Raw genomic sequence first — 15,815 nt, forward strand, 5'->3', positions numbered from 1 at the left:
TGCAGGAAGCAATACTGTATTGGAATAAAAGAGTCTGAAGCTTTACTATGTGGATGCTATTTCATGTCTAGAGGGCTCCTATATGTTAAAACCAGATTTAGAAGATTTTATGATTTTTCTAAATTTGTTTATGCTTTGGCAATGAACATATTCGATTTATATTTCTGTAGAAAATAGATGGATGAATGGATTTCTACTTTGCATAATGTCATTTACCACGGTCAGGCCTGGAACCAATTAACAGCAATAAAGATAGATTAGATAGCTAGATGGATAGATAGAGAAGGCAACAGCGTCACCAAGTGTCTAATATGTACTATTGCTTCCTTTAGGTAGCAGTCAGGTAGCATAAACTGACACTTGGGACTCGGGAAAATCACATTTATTTCAGAATGCAATAACAATAGATCGGTATATTTTTGTTGTTATTTTAGAATAGAGTAGAACTTTGTTGTCATCGCACTTAAAAAAATATATAATGAAATGTGTTTACAGTACAACCCGTCCAAGAACATACATACAGGGGTAGACGGAACAGGAAGACTGATGGGTTGCCACCTAGCGGCGCCCCGTAAAGAGGTAGGGAAAGGTAAACATGAAAGGAGAATGAGGGGGGAAAAGCAACTCCCAAACCAAGCTCAGTTGCTCGGTTTGAGACCAGAAACAAAACCTAAAACAACAATGAAATGTATCTCTTTCTTACTACATTGTTATGTGCGCCTCAATTGTGACATTTATTGTGAAGGCCATTTCAAACCGGAAGTAAACATTGCCATACACCATTTCCGGGGTTTTCATCCGTCGTCCATCTACCTTTTATGCTCGCTGCTCCTGCGGTTCTCTTCGTACCGTCAGTCGCCCAATGTTTAGTCCCTGCCATGAGTACACTCATTCCTCTTATAGAGCAGCTGTCTGCCCGCGTTGTTCGGGTTTTGGGTTGTAATCCTGGACCGATGACGCTGCAGGGAACTAATACCTACCTGGTCGGGACCGGGGACAGGTGACCGCACATGTTCATGTTCCTCTGCTAATTAACAGGGTTCATTGTCTGTTAATCAAAAAAATACACCAATGTTCACTTGTCAGGAAATATTTATTTTAATTTCTCTTACGCACGCATGGCGACATTCCATTCAAATTTGTTGGCATTTTAGGTGTGCTTGAATGTAGTCTGAACCACCATGCGCACATAAACAATCCGGGTAAATGGATTGAACCTGAGTAATGATTTCGACGTGTTAAAAATGCACCAAAGTGATTACAAGCCATGATTAGAGTTTTACTCTAAATGTGTAAAATGGGTCAACGCTCATAGTGTGGCGGTAGTAATGTTCACTATAGGCCTCGGGATCTTTCTGTGTGGAGTTTGCATGTTCTCCCCGTGACTGCGTGGGTTCCCTCCGGGTACTCCGGCTTCCTCCCACCCCCAAAGACATGCACCTGGGGATAGGTTGATTGGCAACACTAAATTGGCCCTAGTGTGTGAATGTGAGTGTGAATGCTGTCTGTCTATCTGTGTTGGCCCTGTGATGAGTAGCGACTTGTCCAGGGTGTACCCCGCCTTCCGCCCAATTGTAGCTGAGATAGGCTCCAGCGCCCCCCGCGACCCCGAAGGGAATAAGCGGTAGAAAATGGATGGATGGATGGATATACAGGTAAAAGCCAGTAAATTAGAATATTTTGAAAAACTTGATTTATTTCAGTAATTGCATTCAAAAGGTGTAACTTGTACATTATATGTATTCATTGCACACAGACTGATGCATTCAAATGTTTATTTCATTTAATTTTGATGATTTGAAGTGGCAACAAATGAAAATCCAAAATTCCGTGTGTCACAAAATTAGAATATTACTTAAGGCTAATACAAAAAAGGGATTTTTAGAAATGTTGGCCAACTGAAAAGTATGAAAATGAAAAATATGAGCATGTACAATACTCAATACTTGGTTGGAGCTCCTTTTGCCTCAATTACTGCGTTAATGCGGCGTGGCATGGAGTCGATGAGTTTCTGGCACTGCTCAGGTGTTATGAGAGCCCAGGTTGCTCTGATAGTGGCCTTCAACTCTTCTGCGTTTTTGGGTCTGGCATTCTGCATCTTCCTTTTCACAATACCCCACAGATTTTCTATGGGGCTAAGGTCAGGGGAGTTGGCGGGCCAATTTAGAACAGAAATACCATGGTCCGTAAACCAGGCACGGGTAGATTTTGCGCTGTGTGCAGGCGCCAAGTCCTGTTGGAACTTGAAATCTCCATCTCCATAGAGCAGGTCAGCAGCAGGAAGCATGAAGTGCTCTAAAACTTGCTGGTAGACGGCTGCGTTGACCCTGGATCTCAGGAAACAGAGTGGACCGACACCAGCAGATGACATGGCACCCCAAACCATCACCCAACCATGCAAATTTTGCATTTCCTTTGGAAATCGAGGTCCCAGAGTCTGGAGGAAGACAGGAGAGGCACAGGATCCACGTTGCCTGAAGTCTAGTGTAAAGTTTCCACCATCAGTGATGGTTTGGGGTGCCATGTCATCTGCTGGTGTCGGTTAGGTCAGGACTCTGTGCAGGCCAGTCAAGTTCATCCACACCAGACTCTGTCATCCATGTCTTCATGGACCTTGCTTTGTGCACTGGTGCACAGTCATGTTGAATAGAATAGAATATATCTTTATTGTCATTGTACAACGAAATTGCAAGCAAAACTAATTTAGTGCAAATTCATAACACATAAAAACATAAGAACATAGATAAAAATACATAAAATACATGAAAATACCAAGCACACAGCTCACATGCACAGTCATTATTGTCGTTTTGTGTTCAGCGACACTATTGCTCTTGGGTAAAAAGTGTTCTTAAGTCTGTTTGTCCGGCATTTTATTGTCCTGTATCTCCTGCCCGTGGGCAGCAGTTCAAAAAGTTTATGTCCAGGGTGAGATGGGTCCCTTATGATGTTTTGGGCCTTTTTAAAGCACCTGGCACTGTACAGTTCATCTAGGGAGGGGAGAGAGCAGCCAGTGATCTTCATGGCAGTTTTTATGACCCTCTGAAGTGCATTTCTCTCTGCCGTCGTGCAGCTGGCATACCATACAAAGGTACTGTATGCCAGAGGAAGGGGAAGGGGTCCGCTCCAAACTGTTCCCACAAGGTTGGGAGCATGGAATTGTCCAAAATGTTTTGGTATCCTGGAGCATTCAAAGTTCCTTTCACTGGAACTAAGGGGCCAAGCCCAACTCCTGGAAAAACAACCCCACACCATAATTCTTCCTCCACCAAATTTCACACTCGGCACAATGCAGTCCGAAATGTAGCTTTCTCCTGGCAACCTCCAAACCCAGACTCGTCCATCAGATTGCCAGATGGAAAAGCGTGACTCATCACTCCAGAGAACGCGTCTCCACTGCTTTAGAGTCCAGTGGCGACATGCTTTACACCACTGCATCCCACGCTTTGTTTTGGACTTGGTGATGTATGGAAACCCATTCCATGAAGCTCTCTGCGTACTGCACGTGGGCTATTTGGAAGGTCACATGAAGTTTAAAGCTCTGTAGCAACTGACTGCAGAAAGTAGGCGACCTCTTTGCACCATGCGCTTCAGCAATTGCTTACCCCTCTGTCAGTTTACGTGACCTACCACTTGGTGGCTGAGTTGCTGTTAATCCCAAACTCTTCCATTTTCTTATAACAAAGCTGACATTTGACTTTGGAATATTTAGGAGCAGGGAAATTTCACGGCTGGATTTGTTGCACAGGTGGCATCCTATGACAGTTCCACGCTGGAAATCACTGAGCTCCTGAGAGCGGCCCATTCTTTCACAAATGTTTGTAGAAACAGTCTCCATGCCTAAGTGCTTGATTTTATACACCTGTAGCCGGGCCAAGTGATTAGGACACCTGATTCTGATCATTTAGATGCATGGTCAAATACTTTTGGCAATATAGTGTGTATATATACATTTACATATTTTGTATTTTCTTCAGACGGGTGCTTATAGACACAGGGGAGCCTGCCGTCCCTGAGTACATCAGTTGTCTGAAGGAGGCCCTGAGGAAGTTCAACACCAACATTCAGGAGATCCTTGTCACTCACTGGCATCACGACCACACAGGCGGCGTGGAGGACATCTGCAGGGACATCACTGGTGAGGGCTCAGCTACAATGGGATGTTTCTCCTGCCTGAATAAAAGTATGAAAACTAGTTTCAAACTAAGCTCCTTACAAAGTGTCGTGTGCGATATCAGGTTCTGATGTCAGAGTCCGGAAACTTCCCCGGCCCAGCGAGGTTCAGGAGGCATCAGAAAACCAGAAGTACACATTCTTGAAAGATGGCGATGTTATTCAGACGGAGGGAGCGACACTCAAGTCAGCTGAGATGATGGAAGTTTAAAGGTTGGAGTAACGTAAGGAGATGTTAACATTACATTTTTTCTTCTCAGGGTTCTTTTCACGCCGGGCCACACGGATGACCACATGGCGCTTATTCTGCAGGAAGAGCAGGCACTCTTCTCGGGAGACTGCATCCTGGGCGAGGGCACGGCTGTCTTTGAGGACCTACACGACTACATGAGGTCACTAAAGGCTCTTCTGGAGGTCCAGGCTGACCTCATCTACCCTGGTGAGCGTAAACAAGGACATATAAATATTACATGTAAATATTCTTATTTTTCAGTGAGTAAGGAATGGATAAATAAAGCAGGGGCCTCATTTATAGAGGTAGTTGCGCACAAAAACGTTGTGTAACACAATGCGTGTAAGGAAATTTCACCGCAAATATGACTGCGTGGGTTCCCTCCGGGTACTCCGGCTTCCTCCCACCTCCAAAAACATGCACCTGGGGATAGGTTGATTGGCAACACTAAATTGGTCCTAGTGTGTGAATGTGAGTGTGAAAGTTGTCTGTCTATCTGTGTTGGCCCTGTGATGAGGTGGCGACTTGTCCAGGGTGTACCCCGCCTTCCGCCCGATTGTAGCTGAGATAGGCTCCAGCGCCCCCGCGACCCCAAAGGGAATAAGCGGTAGAAAATGGATGGATGGATATTGAAAGAAAAATTCTACGCATAAAAGTTTGCGTATTCTTTATGCACTCTTTCAATCATGCGTAGAGCTCACGCAAGGGTTTTCAGACGCGTAAATCAGCGAAGCTTGATGGTGTCCCCACAAAATAAAGCTCACACTTGCAGGAAATACATAACAACCAGGGGTGTAACGATTTGTTTTAGCAATGATTAAATTCAATATTTGTGGTTGCCGATACTATTCAGGGACTATTTAATTTTTTAGAACGATATGACCCGAAACGATCCAGTGAGTTAAAATTGATTCAGTAACTTTTTAGCAAAAAAAAAAAAAATCAAAGAATGTGTGTGAAATAAATAGTGGATATTAGACACTGCAGGTGAAGTTTCCTATATTCCTGTTATTTAATGTAAAGGAATTATGTATAAATGAATTATAGATACAAACAAGAAAGTAAACAACAATTAATGGCCAATGCATTCACATCTTATTCGAATATAGTGCAACCTTTTAGGTTGAATTAACAGGTGGAAACATTTTCTGCTCACATTTTAAACATGAAAACAATTCTCTGTAAAGGTACAGTAACCAACATTTTAAGAGTAGATTTGCTTCCATCGACCTGCTACCATCGGGCAGGCGCTACAGGTGCATCAGAGCCAGAACAAACAGGCTCAGAGACAGCTTCTTTCCCAGAGCTGTCACCATCTTGAACTCTAACTTATAATAATAATTCACCCCTATACAATATCCTACCCTAATACCCTACTGTGCAATATTACCCTTCGAGTGCAATACATCCGACACTGATTGTTATTTATTCCTCCGGTACTCTTATCTTGTTCTGTATATTGTACAGTATTTGTATAGTGTTTTGTATATTGTACAGGGTTGCTTATTTTTATTGGATAGTAGTCTGTTTATTTCAGTTCTTAGTTTTTTTCTTTATTACCTCTTGTGTAATTTATTTTTACCCCATATTTGTTCCCACTACCGCACCTTAAGTTGGAGTCCTTAATCTCGTTATATGCATATATAATGACAATAAAGCCCATTCTATTCTATTGTACTTGCTGAATAAAGTTCTCCGACCCCGCCATACAGTATCTGTTTTCCGCCCAGCGTCCCAGGTGTGCGGAAGCATGTATGCCCCCTCATTCCTGTTGATGGTGTTGGCTGCGATGAGGTGGCGACTTGTCTAGGGTGTACCCCGCCTTCCGCCCGATTGTAGCTGAGATAGGCTCCAGCGCCCCCCGCGACCCCAAAGGGAATAAGCGGTAGAAAATGGATGGATGGATGGGTGTTGGCCCCTCGCTTCGTAATTTCCATAGCCACCTTCATCCATCTCTTGTATTTATTTATTTCTCTTCAAAATGACTTTTCCTTGTCTTCCAGAGGTCGTTGCGTTGCCGTAACTTGCACTGCTGTCACTTTTGTTGTGTCGGTCGCGTCTTTCGTGGCTTGAAATAGTGTTGCGGCTTTATTATGTGTGTTGTGTCGTTTGTCTTTGTTGTGGATTTTGCAATTCTGTCGTAGCTGAAAGTTTTTGTGTTGTGATTTATGATATTGAAATGCCCAGCAGTGAAGGAGGACAGATACAGTCGGCGATACACTCAGACACTTAATTAACAAGTGGTAACAAACTCACACACACACACACACACACACACACACATATACGCCACAATTCACGCTCAGACACCCAAACTCTCACGACCCTGTTCACTCTGCTTTTGTACGTCACACACAACAGCACCACCCCTTAAAGGCACACATAAACACATCTCACAGACATTACATTATAGTCTTGTGGCGTTTGCATTTGTTATGACCTTTCTTGACCACCGTAGATAATCGCCATTTTTGTTTAGATGACACCACAGACGGGCAAATAGACTTAACGATTAACGTCTTTATTTTCAAAAGTGCTAAAGTTCATATCAAGTCTGCCACTCTTAAATCCAATGTTTTCCTTTTTCTAGTTACAATAAAATTGATCGATTTCGTTTTAAAACAATCTTGGGTCGATACCTATCTCTTGGAAGACAAACTGCCGAGCACATATCGATATACTTGAAAATTAGGAATTTAAATTGATCTATCATGAATGAATGTGAGTGTGAATGTTGTCTACCTGTGTTGGCCCTGCAAAGAGGTGGCAACTTGTCCAGGGTGTACACCGCCTACCCCACGTGTGCAGCTGGGATAGGCTCCAGGACCCCCTGCAACCTCGTAAGGGACAAGCGGTAGAGAATGGATGGATGGATATATCGATCACTCGTTACACCCCTGATAACAACACATGTATTTCACAATGTGTCAGCATTCCTCTAAATTTGGATGTATTGAATATTTATTTGTTGGTGTCGCAATATCAAAATATAGAGCTGTTGTAATTTAGTTAAATTGTACATGTAGTTATCATGTGATGGGTCATTTAAGTGTTGTTTATTTAGCAAATTTTTATTGAATGAAAAAAATGTATAAATAGATTAGGAAGTGCGTCTTTGACTTTGTGTCTGTGAAAAGTGTAATTTTTTCAGGCTAAAGACCAAAACATATGTATTGCAGCATAATATTTTGTGAGATAAATTCATGTTATGAATGTAGTAAATGATTACATTTAACTTTTTTTTCAATACATTTAGACTTTGGGAGTTGGAGTGCAAATGTGTGGATCTCACGCAGCCATGCTGCATATACAGTACACAACCACTATGTCATTTATATAGTTATTATTGTCCATCCATCCATCCATTTTCTACCGCTTATTCCCTTCGGGGTCGCGGGGGGCGCTGGAGCCTATCTCAGCTACAACCGGGCGGAAGGCGGGGTACACCCTGGACAAGTCGCCACCTCATCGCAGGGCCAACACAGATAGACAGACAACATTCACACTCACATTCACACACTAGGGCCAATTTAGTGTTGCCAATCAACCTATCCCCAGGTGCATGTTTTTGGAGGTGGGAGGAAGCCGGAGTACCCGGAGGGAACCCACGCAGTCACGGGGAGAACATGCAAACTCCACACAGAAAGATCCCGAGCCTGGGATTGAACCCCAGACTACTCAGCACCTTCGTATTGTGAGGCAGACGCACTAACCCCTCTTCCACCGTGCTGCCCTTACTTATTATTACTACTCAAATATTTGTTTAAGATAAACAACTGTACAAAAACACATTTATTGTGCATATAATTTTAGGGGTGTACCTATACAACTTTTTCACTTTCGATACAATATCAATACTGGAGTATTGTACGATATCGATATTGAGCCAATGCGATATCAGCATGAATCATACCTACTTTTATTTTGTAGTGTGGAATGTTAAAAGAAAAAATTTTGATCAAGTGAAATTAGTCAAACAGAGAACAATAGTTGGTATGTAGAACACCATTTATTACTAACTGTGTGGAATGCTGTCTTTAAGTTACAGGGGAGTGGTAATTTTTTGGCGACACAGAGTAACCACAATATTTCATTAAATTACACTCATGACACAGTAAGTTGAATGATGCTGACACGTTTGTTTACTGGATATGTTCTAATAAGTTTCTGCCTTGGAGGCTTTTTATGTGTAGGTAATATGCAACTATAATTATTTGATATATTGACAAATGTAATGCTTGAGACTGCAATTGTATTTAAATTAAGGACACTTAAAGTATGTGTCTTGCTTGTCTGCTATTGTGTGCTTATCTGTTGTGTATCTGCTAGCTCCGAGTACCCTTTTCATACCATGTTTACTTTTTGTAAATGACTTGACTAAAATACAAGAAAAGACCAATCTTTTGTGCTTATTGGAGGACATTTAGATGTTAACTGCACAAGTAAACGCTACTGGACTGCGAGTATTGGAGCGATTATATCAGACGATTTACATGCAAGCTGATATAATCCAATATCCGATATTAAAATCAGATCGGGATACCCCTTAGTAATATATTAAAATAATTTCTTATGGATGCCAGTTTCCCAATGTTGCTCACGGTGTGTACTTGTTTCATGAATCAGAATTTGAGTAACAATACTGATTTACAATACTTGACAAAATAAAGACTAGTAATTATTATTTGGACAAAGACTTGGCAAACAGAAGGCTAAAACGTAAACATGCTTTCTTCATCTTAGCAACAGTTCTCATTCACTGTGGAGCTGACGCCATGATTGATCAAAAATTGACATTTCAATTTTGAATGTATTTTATTTTTATTTTTTTATTATTATCATTGTGGGAGGACACCGGGGAGGAACTTTTGTGCGTGCAATTCACTGCATGCATGATTAACAATGAGAATAATGCGTTCACAAGTTCACTGCATGCATGATTAACAATGAGAATAATGCGTTCACAAGTGCGCGCCGCATGCATTTATAAATTAGATTTTTTTTTGTTGCGTACATACATTCTGAGGTTTGTGCTCACTAAATGTTTCATGCTGGAATCGACGAACACTTTTTAAGGAAGTGGTTGTCATTTCTGCTGTACTCCATGTTCAGGTCACGGCCCGGTGGTCCAGGACGCTGTCTCAAAGATCCAACATTACATTAGCCACCGGGACCAAAGAGAGCAGCAGATCCTAGAGGCCGTTAAAGCCGGAGATGGAAAGCCTTTTTCCTCCATGCAGCTCGTCAAGATTGTCTACAAGGTGACAAAACAACTACTCTGTTGTCCATCTATGTGTAACTTGTCATAGAAATTGGTTTCAATTGTTCCTTGTTCATCGAGCAGGACACTCCTGAGTATCTGCATCAAGCAGCAAACACAAACCTGCTGCATCACCTTAAGAAGCTGGAGAAAGAAGGAAAGCTCCAACAAGGTGAGTTGAAGACAGACAAGTCAATTAGTACTCCAATACTACCATACTCCTGAAGTACTTTTCTGCCCATCAGTGGTTGACCCTTCACAGATGAGCACATGGAAGAGCAACTTGTGACACATTAATAATCATAACTGAAGAGGATCACTATGTGCCTGATTAAATGAGTTGTCAATGGGAAACAGAGTTATTTGCACAAAAAAAAAACATTTTCAAATAAATAATTTATTAATTGGAGTCTTCCTGTATGGAAAGTGGAACACATTTGACAACTTTGGCGGGTGTTCATAATAAACACGTTACTGTGTCAGCCAGCAACAACAACAAAAAAGCCATAGTAAGTCAAGTTTTATTTCTCAATCAATACTTGTACAAAAGGTTAAAATCCTCAATAGATTGTAGCTCACTTGAGAGTCGCTGGGTGACCGCTTCTCCTAACTGCACCTTTTTTGTAATGATGCACTAATCTTTTGGACTGTGTTGATTTATACCTAATGCAATAAATGTCATGTAATTATAACATAAAAAGTGATTCATTTAGTTGATTTGCAAACATATGTACATATTAACAGTGGTTGTCCGCATCCTTATTTTTTTTGATCCCCAATAATGACAACAAAGCAGGGGTCGGGAACCATTTTTAACACTGAAAACAGCTAAATGTGTGCATTTGTAAATACAATTTTTAGTAGGTCTGAGAGGGACAAGCTGTAAAAAATGGATGGATGGATGGAATTTATTCTTCATAACGTATACTGACGCAAATTAATTATACATAATTATTGCGACGTGTATCGATGTGCTGCTTCATATTTCACCCTATATTTGACAAGACAGAACCTACTCTCTACAAAAAGCACATTTCTGTCCATTTGGCCTGAAATGTACGGTACTTGTCTTCTATTTTTCTTTTTGCCATCTTTTTTTTTTTCCCCAATATGGCGCCGCTGTAGTGGCTGCCTCTTGCAAGAGCTCTGTGCTCGTGTTTCCCCCCTCCTGTTCTTGATGTTTTCTACTTGTTTTCGTGTTTTTTTTTTTGCCTTTTGGATCGGGCCCCTTCAGGACTACGCAAGAAGGGGTGGTACTTTCGTGGCCACTGTGCTGTTTTTGGGGAGCTTTTGGATTCGCCTTGGGGATCCATGGCCATGCATCGGGGACCAACCCCTGGCTCCCTGCCACACCAAAGTGTATGTAGAGAGAAGGAAGGAAGGAAGGAGATGTGGAGGAAGAGACGGGGGCTCCGGAATGAGCGTTGAGCCTGACTCAGGTTGGACGAGCTTCACAGAGCCCTTGCTGAATGAGCATGTATCAGGCGGACACTTTGGTCTCCCTGGACGGATTCTCGATCATTGGCGCCGACTGGACATTGGCCAAGAGCTAGTGGACAGCTTAGAACGGAGTTGGCTCTCTTGGTCGCTTTGTAGGGTCTGTTCCTGCCTCTGACTGGGCTGCCCCCAGCTGATGATGGTGTGGAGCACCGCAGAGGCTACCGGGGGTTTTTTGTTTTGTTTTGTTGTTTGTCTATGCATGTTGCAATTGTATGTGTGCAACATGTATTATTTATTGGTCATTTTTTGGGGGGTTTTCGTTAATTTGCCCTCGCGTGTAAGTGTGAATGTTGTCTGTCTATCTGTGTTGGCCCTGCGACGAGGTGGCGACTTGTCCTGGGTGTACCCTGCCGAGTGCAACTGGGATAGGCTCCAGTGACCCCGAGAAGGGACAAGCGGTAGAAAATGGATGGATGTATGTCACTTTTGTAGCTGTAGCACCTCTGAAGTGGCAGCTGGTCGCATCAGCTCTGTGCACCTTTAATGTATTTTATGTCCTTTGTGTGCTTTAATGTTCCCCTCTAAGTTTCCATACCAAAGATGGCGCCGCAGATAGCTGCCAAGGTACTGCACTCTCTCGTAGTTGTTACATTTTTCTTTGTTTCTTGCATTGAACAAAGAGCACAGTCTACCAAGTCAAAGTCCTTGTGTGTTAAACATACTTGGCCAATGAAGCGGATTCTGATTCGGATGGATTTCAAAATGGTTTTATCCACATAATCTATCAAGCTGAATATTTGATTGAAGAGCGGGGCGTGATTGGCTCAAGCCTTGCCAAGGTAACTGAAGCCAAACCCTGGTCTTAACTCGAGTGGGAGAGAATGGATGGATGGATTAAAATACATCAGAATGTTTTAAGGTGCTAAGATTTATCTGGGAGCCAGATGCAGTCACCATTCTGTCTCGCGAGCCATAGGTTCCCAACCCCTGACATAAAGTAGTCTGTAATGAAGATACACCTGGGATAGGCTCCAGCATACCAGTGCCCCCAATGAGGACATCGATATAGAAAATAGATTTGTTTGTTTTAAAAGAATAAAATAAAGTAATCACACAGACTAAACAAATGTGATAAGTGCAGTGCATTTAGTACAGTAATGGGCTTGTACTAAATGTCCTAAAGTGCTTTCTCTACCTTCAAGTTACTCAAAGCGCAATGGCACAGCTACCTCATTCACCTATTGATGACATGGCATCAGGGAGTTCAGTATCTTGCCTAAAGATACTTTTGACATAGAATAGAACATACTTTATTGTCATTGCATCGTTTGACACAAAATTGTGGGCGTGCTCTTTTACTGCAATTCACCTGGTGAAGACAAAACCTCAGGTCAATAAAAAATACAGTAATTCAAAAATAAACATACCCATCTACTTGGAAAACTACCAACATTTAAGTAAAGTACTTAAATGTGCATATAAAAACTAATACGTGTATATCCGTAAAGTAAACAAATAGAGACATGAGAGAGAAATAATGCCAAAAAAATACAATAGAGCTTTATTTCAGGTTATATAGTCCTTATGGCCCTGTAATGTTGTAACTGACATGGTCACGCGAGGACCAAACCCACAACCATCAGCCGTGCCGCCCCAGTAGAGACAGTAGTACAGTAGTTGTCAAACAAGTGCACAAAAGTTGCACAATAACTTGGCTGTCAAAAATATACTTCTGTGCTAGGACAGGAGAAGCCAAAGGTCACCGGTAACTATGGTGATCGAACATGCTGGCCTCTAAACTTTGAGATAGATTGATCCACTCGTATGTCAGTAAGGAGGACGGAAAAACAAAAACACTGCTTAAAGCAGTGTCCATAATCCAACATTTTTAACAGCTTTTCATTGGCCCAAACAAAATGCATTGGTTAATAATTAGATCCTATTATGATTAGATATTACACTAAATAGTTTGTCAACTATAAAACAAAACTACATTTTTTTGTTTATATAGCTAAATCTACATTGGATTGCTTTTATACATGCCAGCCATTCATCCATTTATTCACCCAAATGTAATCAATTCCCCAAAATCATGTGCGGCCTCGCAAAGTTTTGGCCAATCAGCAACGTTTTCCTCAATCGAATTTGTCAAAAATTTTTGTGTAGATGAAGCAGGAGCAGCAATATGTAACAATGTATCAACTCTTTATTGCACAAGCGGCACAATTGTCATCTTGCGTAGCCAAGACCTACTTCTTGTTACTGTCTACGGCGCTAAGCCTTCTGGGTAATGTATTATATAAACATTCACTTTCAGGTTTACATGTATTTACATAATAATAATAATAGTAATGGATTAGATTTATATATGGCTTTTCTAGATAGTTATGATTTAGCCTATATTTATCCAGGGTAAGACAATTAAAAATAGATTTTCATTTGCAACTTGGCATAGAGGCAGCTTTTACATGACAGAGATGTTGAAGTGTGATGATACATTCTCTTTGTCTTTCATTTACCAACAAAATTAATTGCTAAAGAGAAAGAGCGCTTTTAATAGTTCACAGATGCTCCTAAAGTGCATGGGTAAATGTGTTGTAACTTAAATTACTTTTCAAGCATAAAACAAACGGAGAACGTCCACATCTTGTGGATGACAGAGCAGACAACGGACATTAAGGAAACCTTTGCTGGTGTTTATTTCAATATTTATAGTTATTACTATTATTTACAACTGTGAAAAATAAGTTAGCTCATGTGATTAATCACAGAAAATTATCACAATCATATATGTATGCATATTAATCACACAATTTGCATGGGTTGTTTTACAGTCAGTGATGCAGGTCAATGCATACATCAGCACACAGATGATTGACGTGACTCCTCCGACTGTTGTACAGTTTACTTGTTGGTACATTTCATTTCAAAATAAACCCCGGCAAGACTTTGACTAAAACTGCTAGCAAGTTATGAACAAATAAATGACGTACATTCAATTAAAACATATAAAAAAAAGTTCCTGTGTGACTATCTAACAATAATATTTAATTTATGTCCAAATTAGGGTGTTTTTTTAGTTAATTCAAATTATGCAAGTTAGTAATAACCTGTGATTAATCATGATTAATTTAAATTCAAAAGTGTGATTAATCTGATTAAACATAATCATTTGACAGCACGGCAGTAATACAGTACAGACTTTGTGCTTTAACTGCCATCTAGTGTCCACTTTTAAGTATGTATAAATGAGTAAAACATCAACACGGTGTTCGTTTTCCATTTTTTATAGTAGTTAGTAATAACCTGTGATTAATCAAGATTAATTTACATTCAAAAGTGTGATTAATCTGAATAAAAATAATACTTTCACAGCACTACAGTAGTACCGACTTTGTGCTTTAACTGCCATCTGGTGTCTACTTTTAACTATGTGCAAATAAGTGAAACCTCAACACAGTGTTTGTTTTCCATTTTTTATTGAAAGGATTAACGTTTTAAAGGATTTTAAAGGGTTAACTATGTGCAAATAAGTGAAACATCAACACAGTGTTTGTTTTCCATTTTTTATTGAAAGCATGTGCTTTTTGTTTTTGTTTACATGGAAGACTTAAGAAATTGTAACAAATTCATAAAATCACAAGTTGAGGAAAAATAAGCCCCAGAACATTTAGTTGATTAAAATTATGCAAGTGAGTAATAACCTGTGATTAATCATGATTAATTTAAATTCAAAAGTGCGATTAATCTGATTTAAAAATAAACATTTGACATTGGTACAGACTTTGTGCTTTAACTGCCATCTAGTGTCTACTTTTAAGTATGTGTGGTATAAATGAGTAAAACATCAACACAGTGTTTGTTTTCCATTTTTTATTGAAATCATGTGCTTTTTTTGGGTTAAGTTTGCATGGACCACTTAAGAAATTGTAACAAATTCATAAAATCACAAATTGAGAAAAATAAGCCCCGGAACATTTGCGGCAACTTTCTGAAAAACTGCTGCAAATTCAGGCATTTGAACAATCAGCACAAAAGCTGGTACAAGTATGTACACTTTTTTTTTTTAAAGTGGCATACTTCAGTTTTGATGTATGTGACTCCGGCTGGAAAAAAACGTGTGGACATAAAAGATTATTTTCCGGTTGATGTGGTGTGTAAAGGAGTGATTAGTGAAGTTTACTTCTGAAGGGGTTGTGACATGAGGGAAAGGAGCAGGAGGTGGTGGAGGAGGAGAGGTGAGTGTGTTGTTAATCGCTGCTAGGAGATAAACAAGAGGCTGCCAGTACGGTTGACCTGTCCAACATGGCGGCTCTGGTCCCCGGCGAGGCGACAGCTCCTCCATCTCTGTCCTCTTTCGCACCCTCGGCCGCTCAACTCTCAGGTAAGTTTCCGGTCGACCCCCGCCATCCATACCTCCTCAATTCTCTCTTTTCATGTGTAAATAGTCATAGCTTTAAACGACTGTCCCACGTTTAGGTGCGTTTATGTCTTTTATTGCCTTGTACACAGCACCGGCTTAAATGTTTTAACTAGTGTCCTCGGTTGTTTGTCCAAGCCAGATAAAATACAACACGTCATGGCGGATTTGGTTAGATTCAGTCGAGAACTTTCTTAGCGAGGTGTTTGTGTTTGCTAGCGGGGACGAGGTGCTTGTGTAGGACGACATGTTAATCAAGCTAGCGGGTGCAAAGTAGATTCGGGGGAAAA

General features: G+C 40.7%; 2 protein-coding genes across 2 annotated transcripts in view; both read left to right on the forward strand.

Moving 5' to 3' along the window:
• Positions 1-783: 783 nt before the first annotated feature.
• On the forward strand, positions 784-10,359 carry lactb2 (lactamase, beta 2). The gene is made up of 7 exons (XM_061979094.1): positions 784-1,000; positions 3,978-4,138; positions 4,239-4,359; positions 4,434-4,612; positions 9,518-9,666; positions 9,750-9,837; positions 9,911-10,359. The coding sequence occupies exons 1-7, from the start codon at positions 819-821 to the stop codon at positions 9,952-9,954; spliced, it is 924 nt and encodes a 307-aa protein (XP_061835078.1). The 5' UTR covers positions 784-818; the 3' UTR covers positions 9,955-10,359.
• Positions 10,360-12,090: 1,731 nt separating this feature from the next.
• Positions 12,091-15,815, forward strand: part of LOC133618585 (nuclear receptor coactivator 2-like) — an 85,711-nt gene continuing 81,986 nt past the window's right edge. Inside the window, exon 1 of the mRNA XM_061979090.1 lies at positions 12,091-15,489. The gene's annotated coding sequence lies outside the window, so the exon portion shown is untranslated. The remainder of the gene's footprint in view (positions 15,490-15,815) is intronic.

Source organism: Nerophis lumbriciformis, linkage group LG19 (assembly GCF_033978685.3).
Source record: "Nerophis lumbriciformis linkage group LG19, RoL_Nlum_v2.1, whole genome shotgun sequence".
In the NCBI taxonomy this organism is placed as follows: domain Eukaryota; kingdom Metazoa; phylum Chordata; class Actinopteri; order Syngnathiformes; family Syngnathidae; genus Nerophis; species Nerophis lumbriciformis.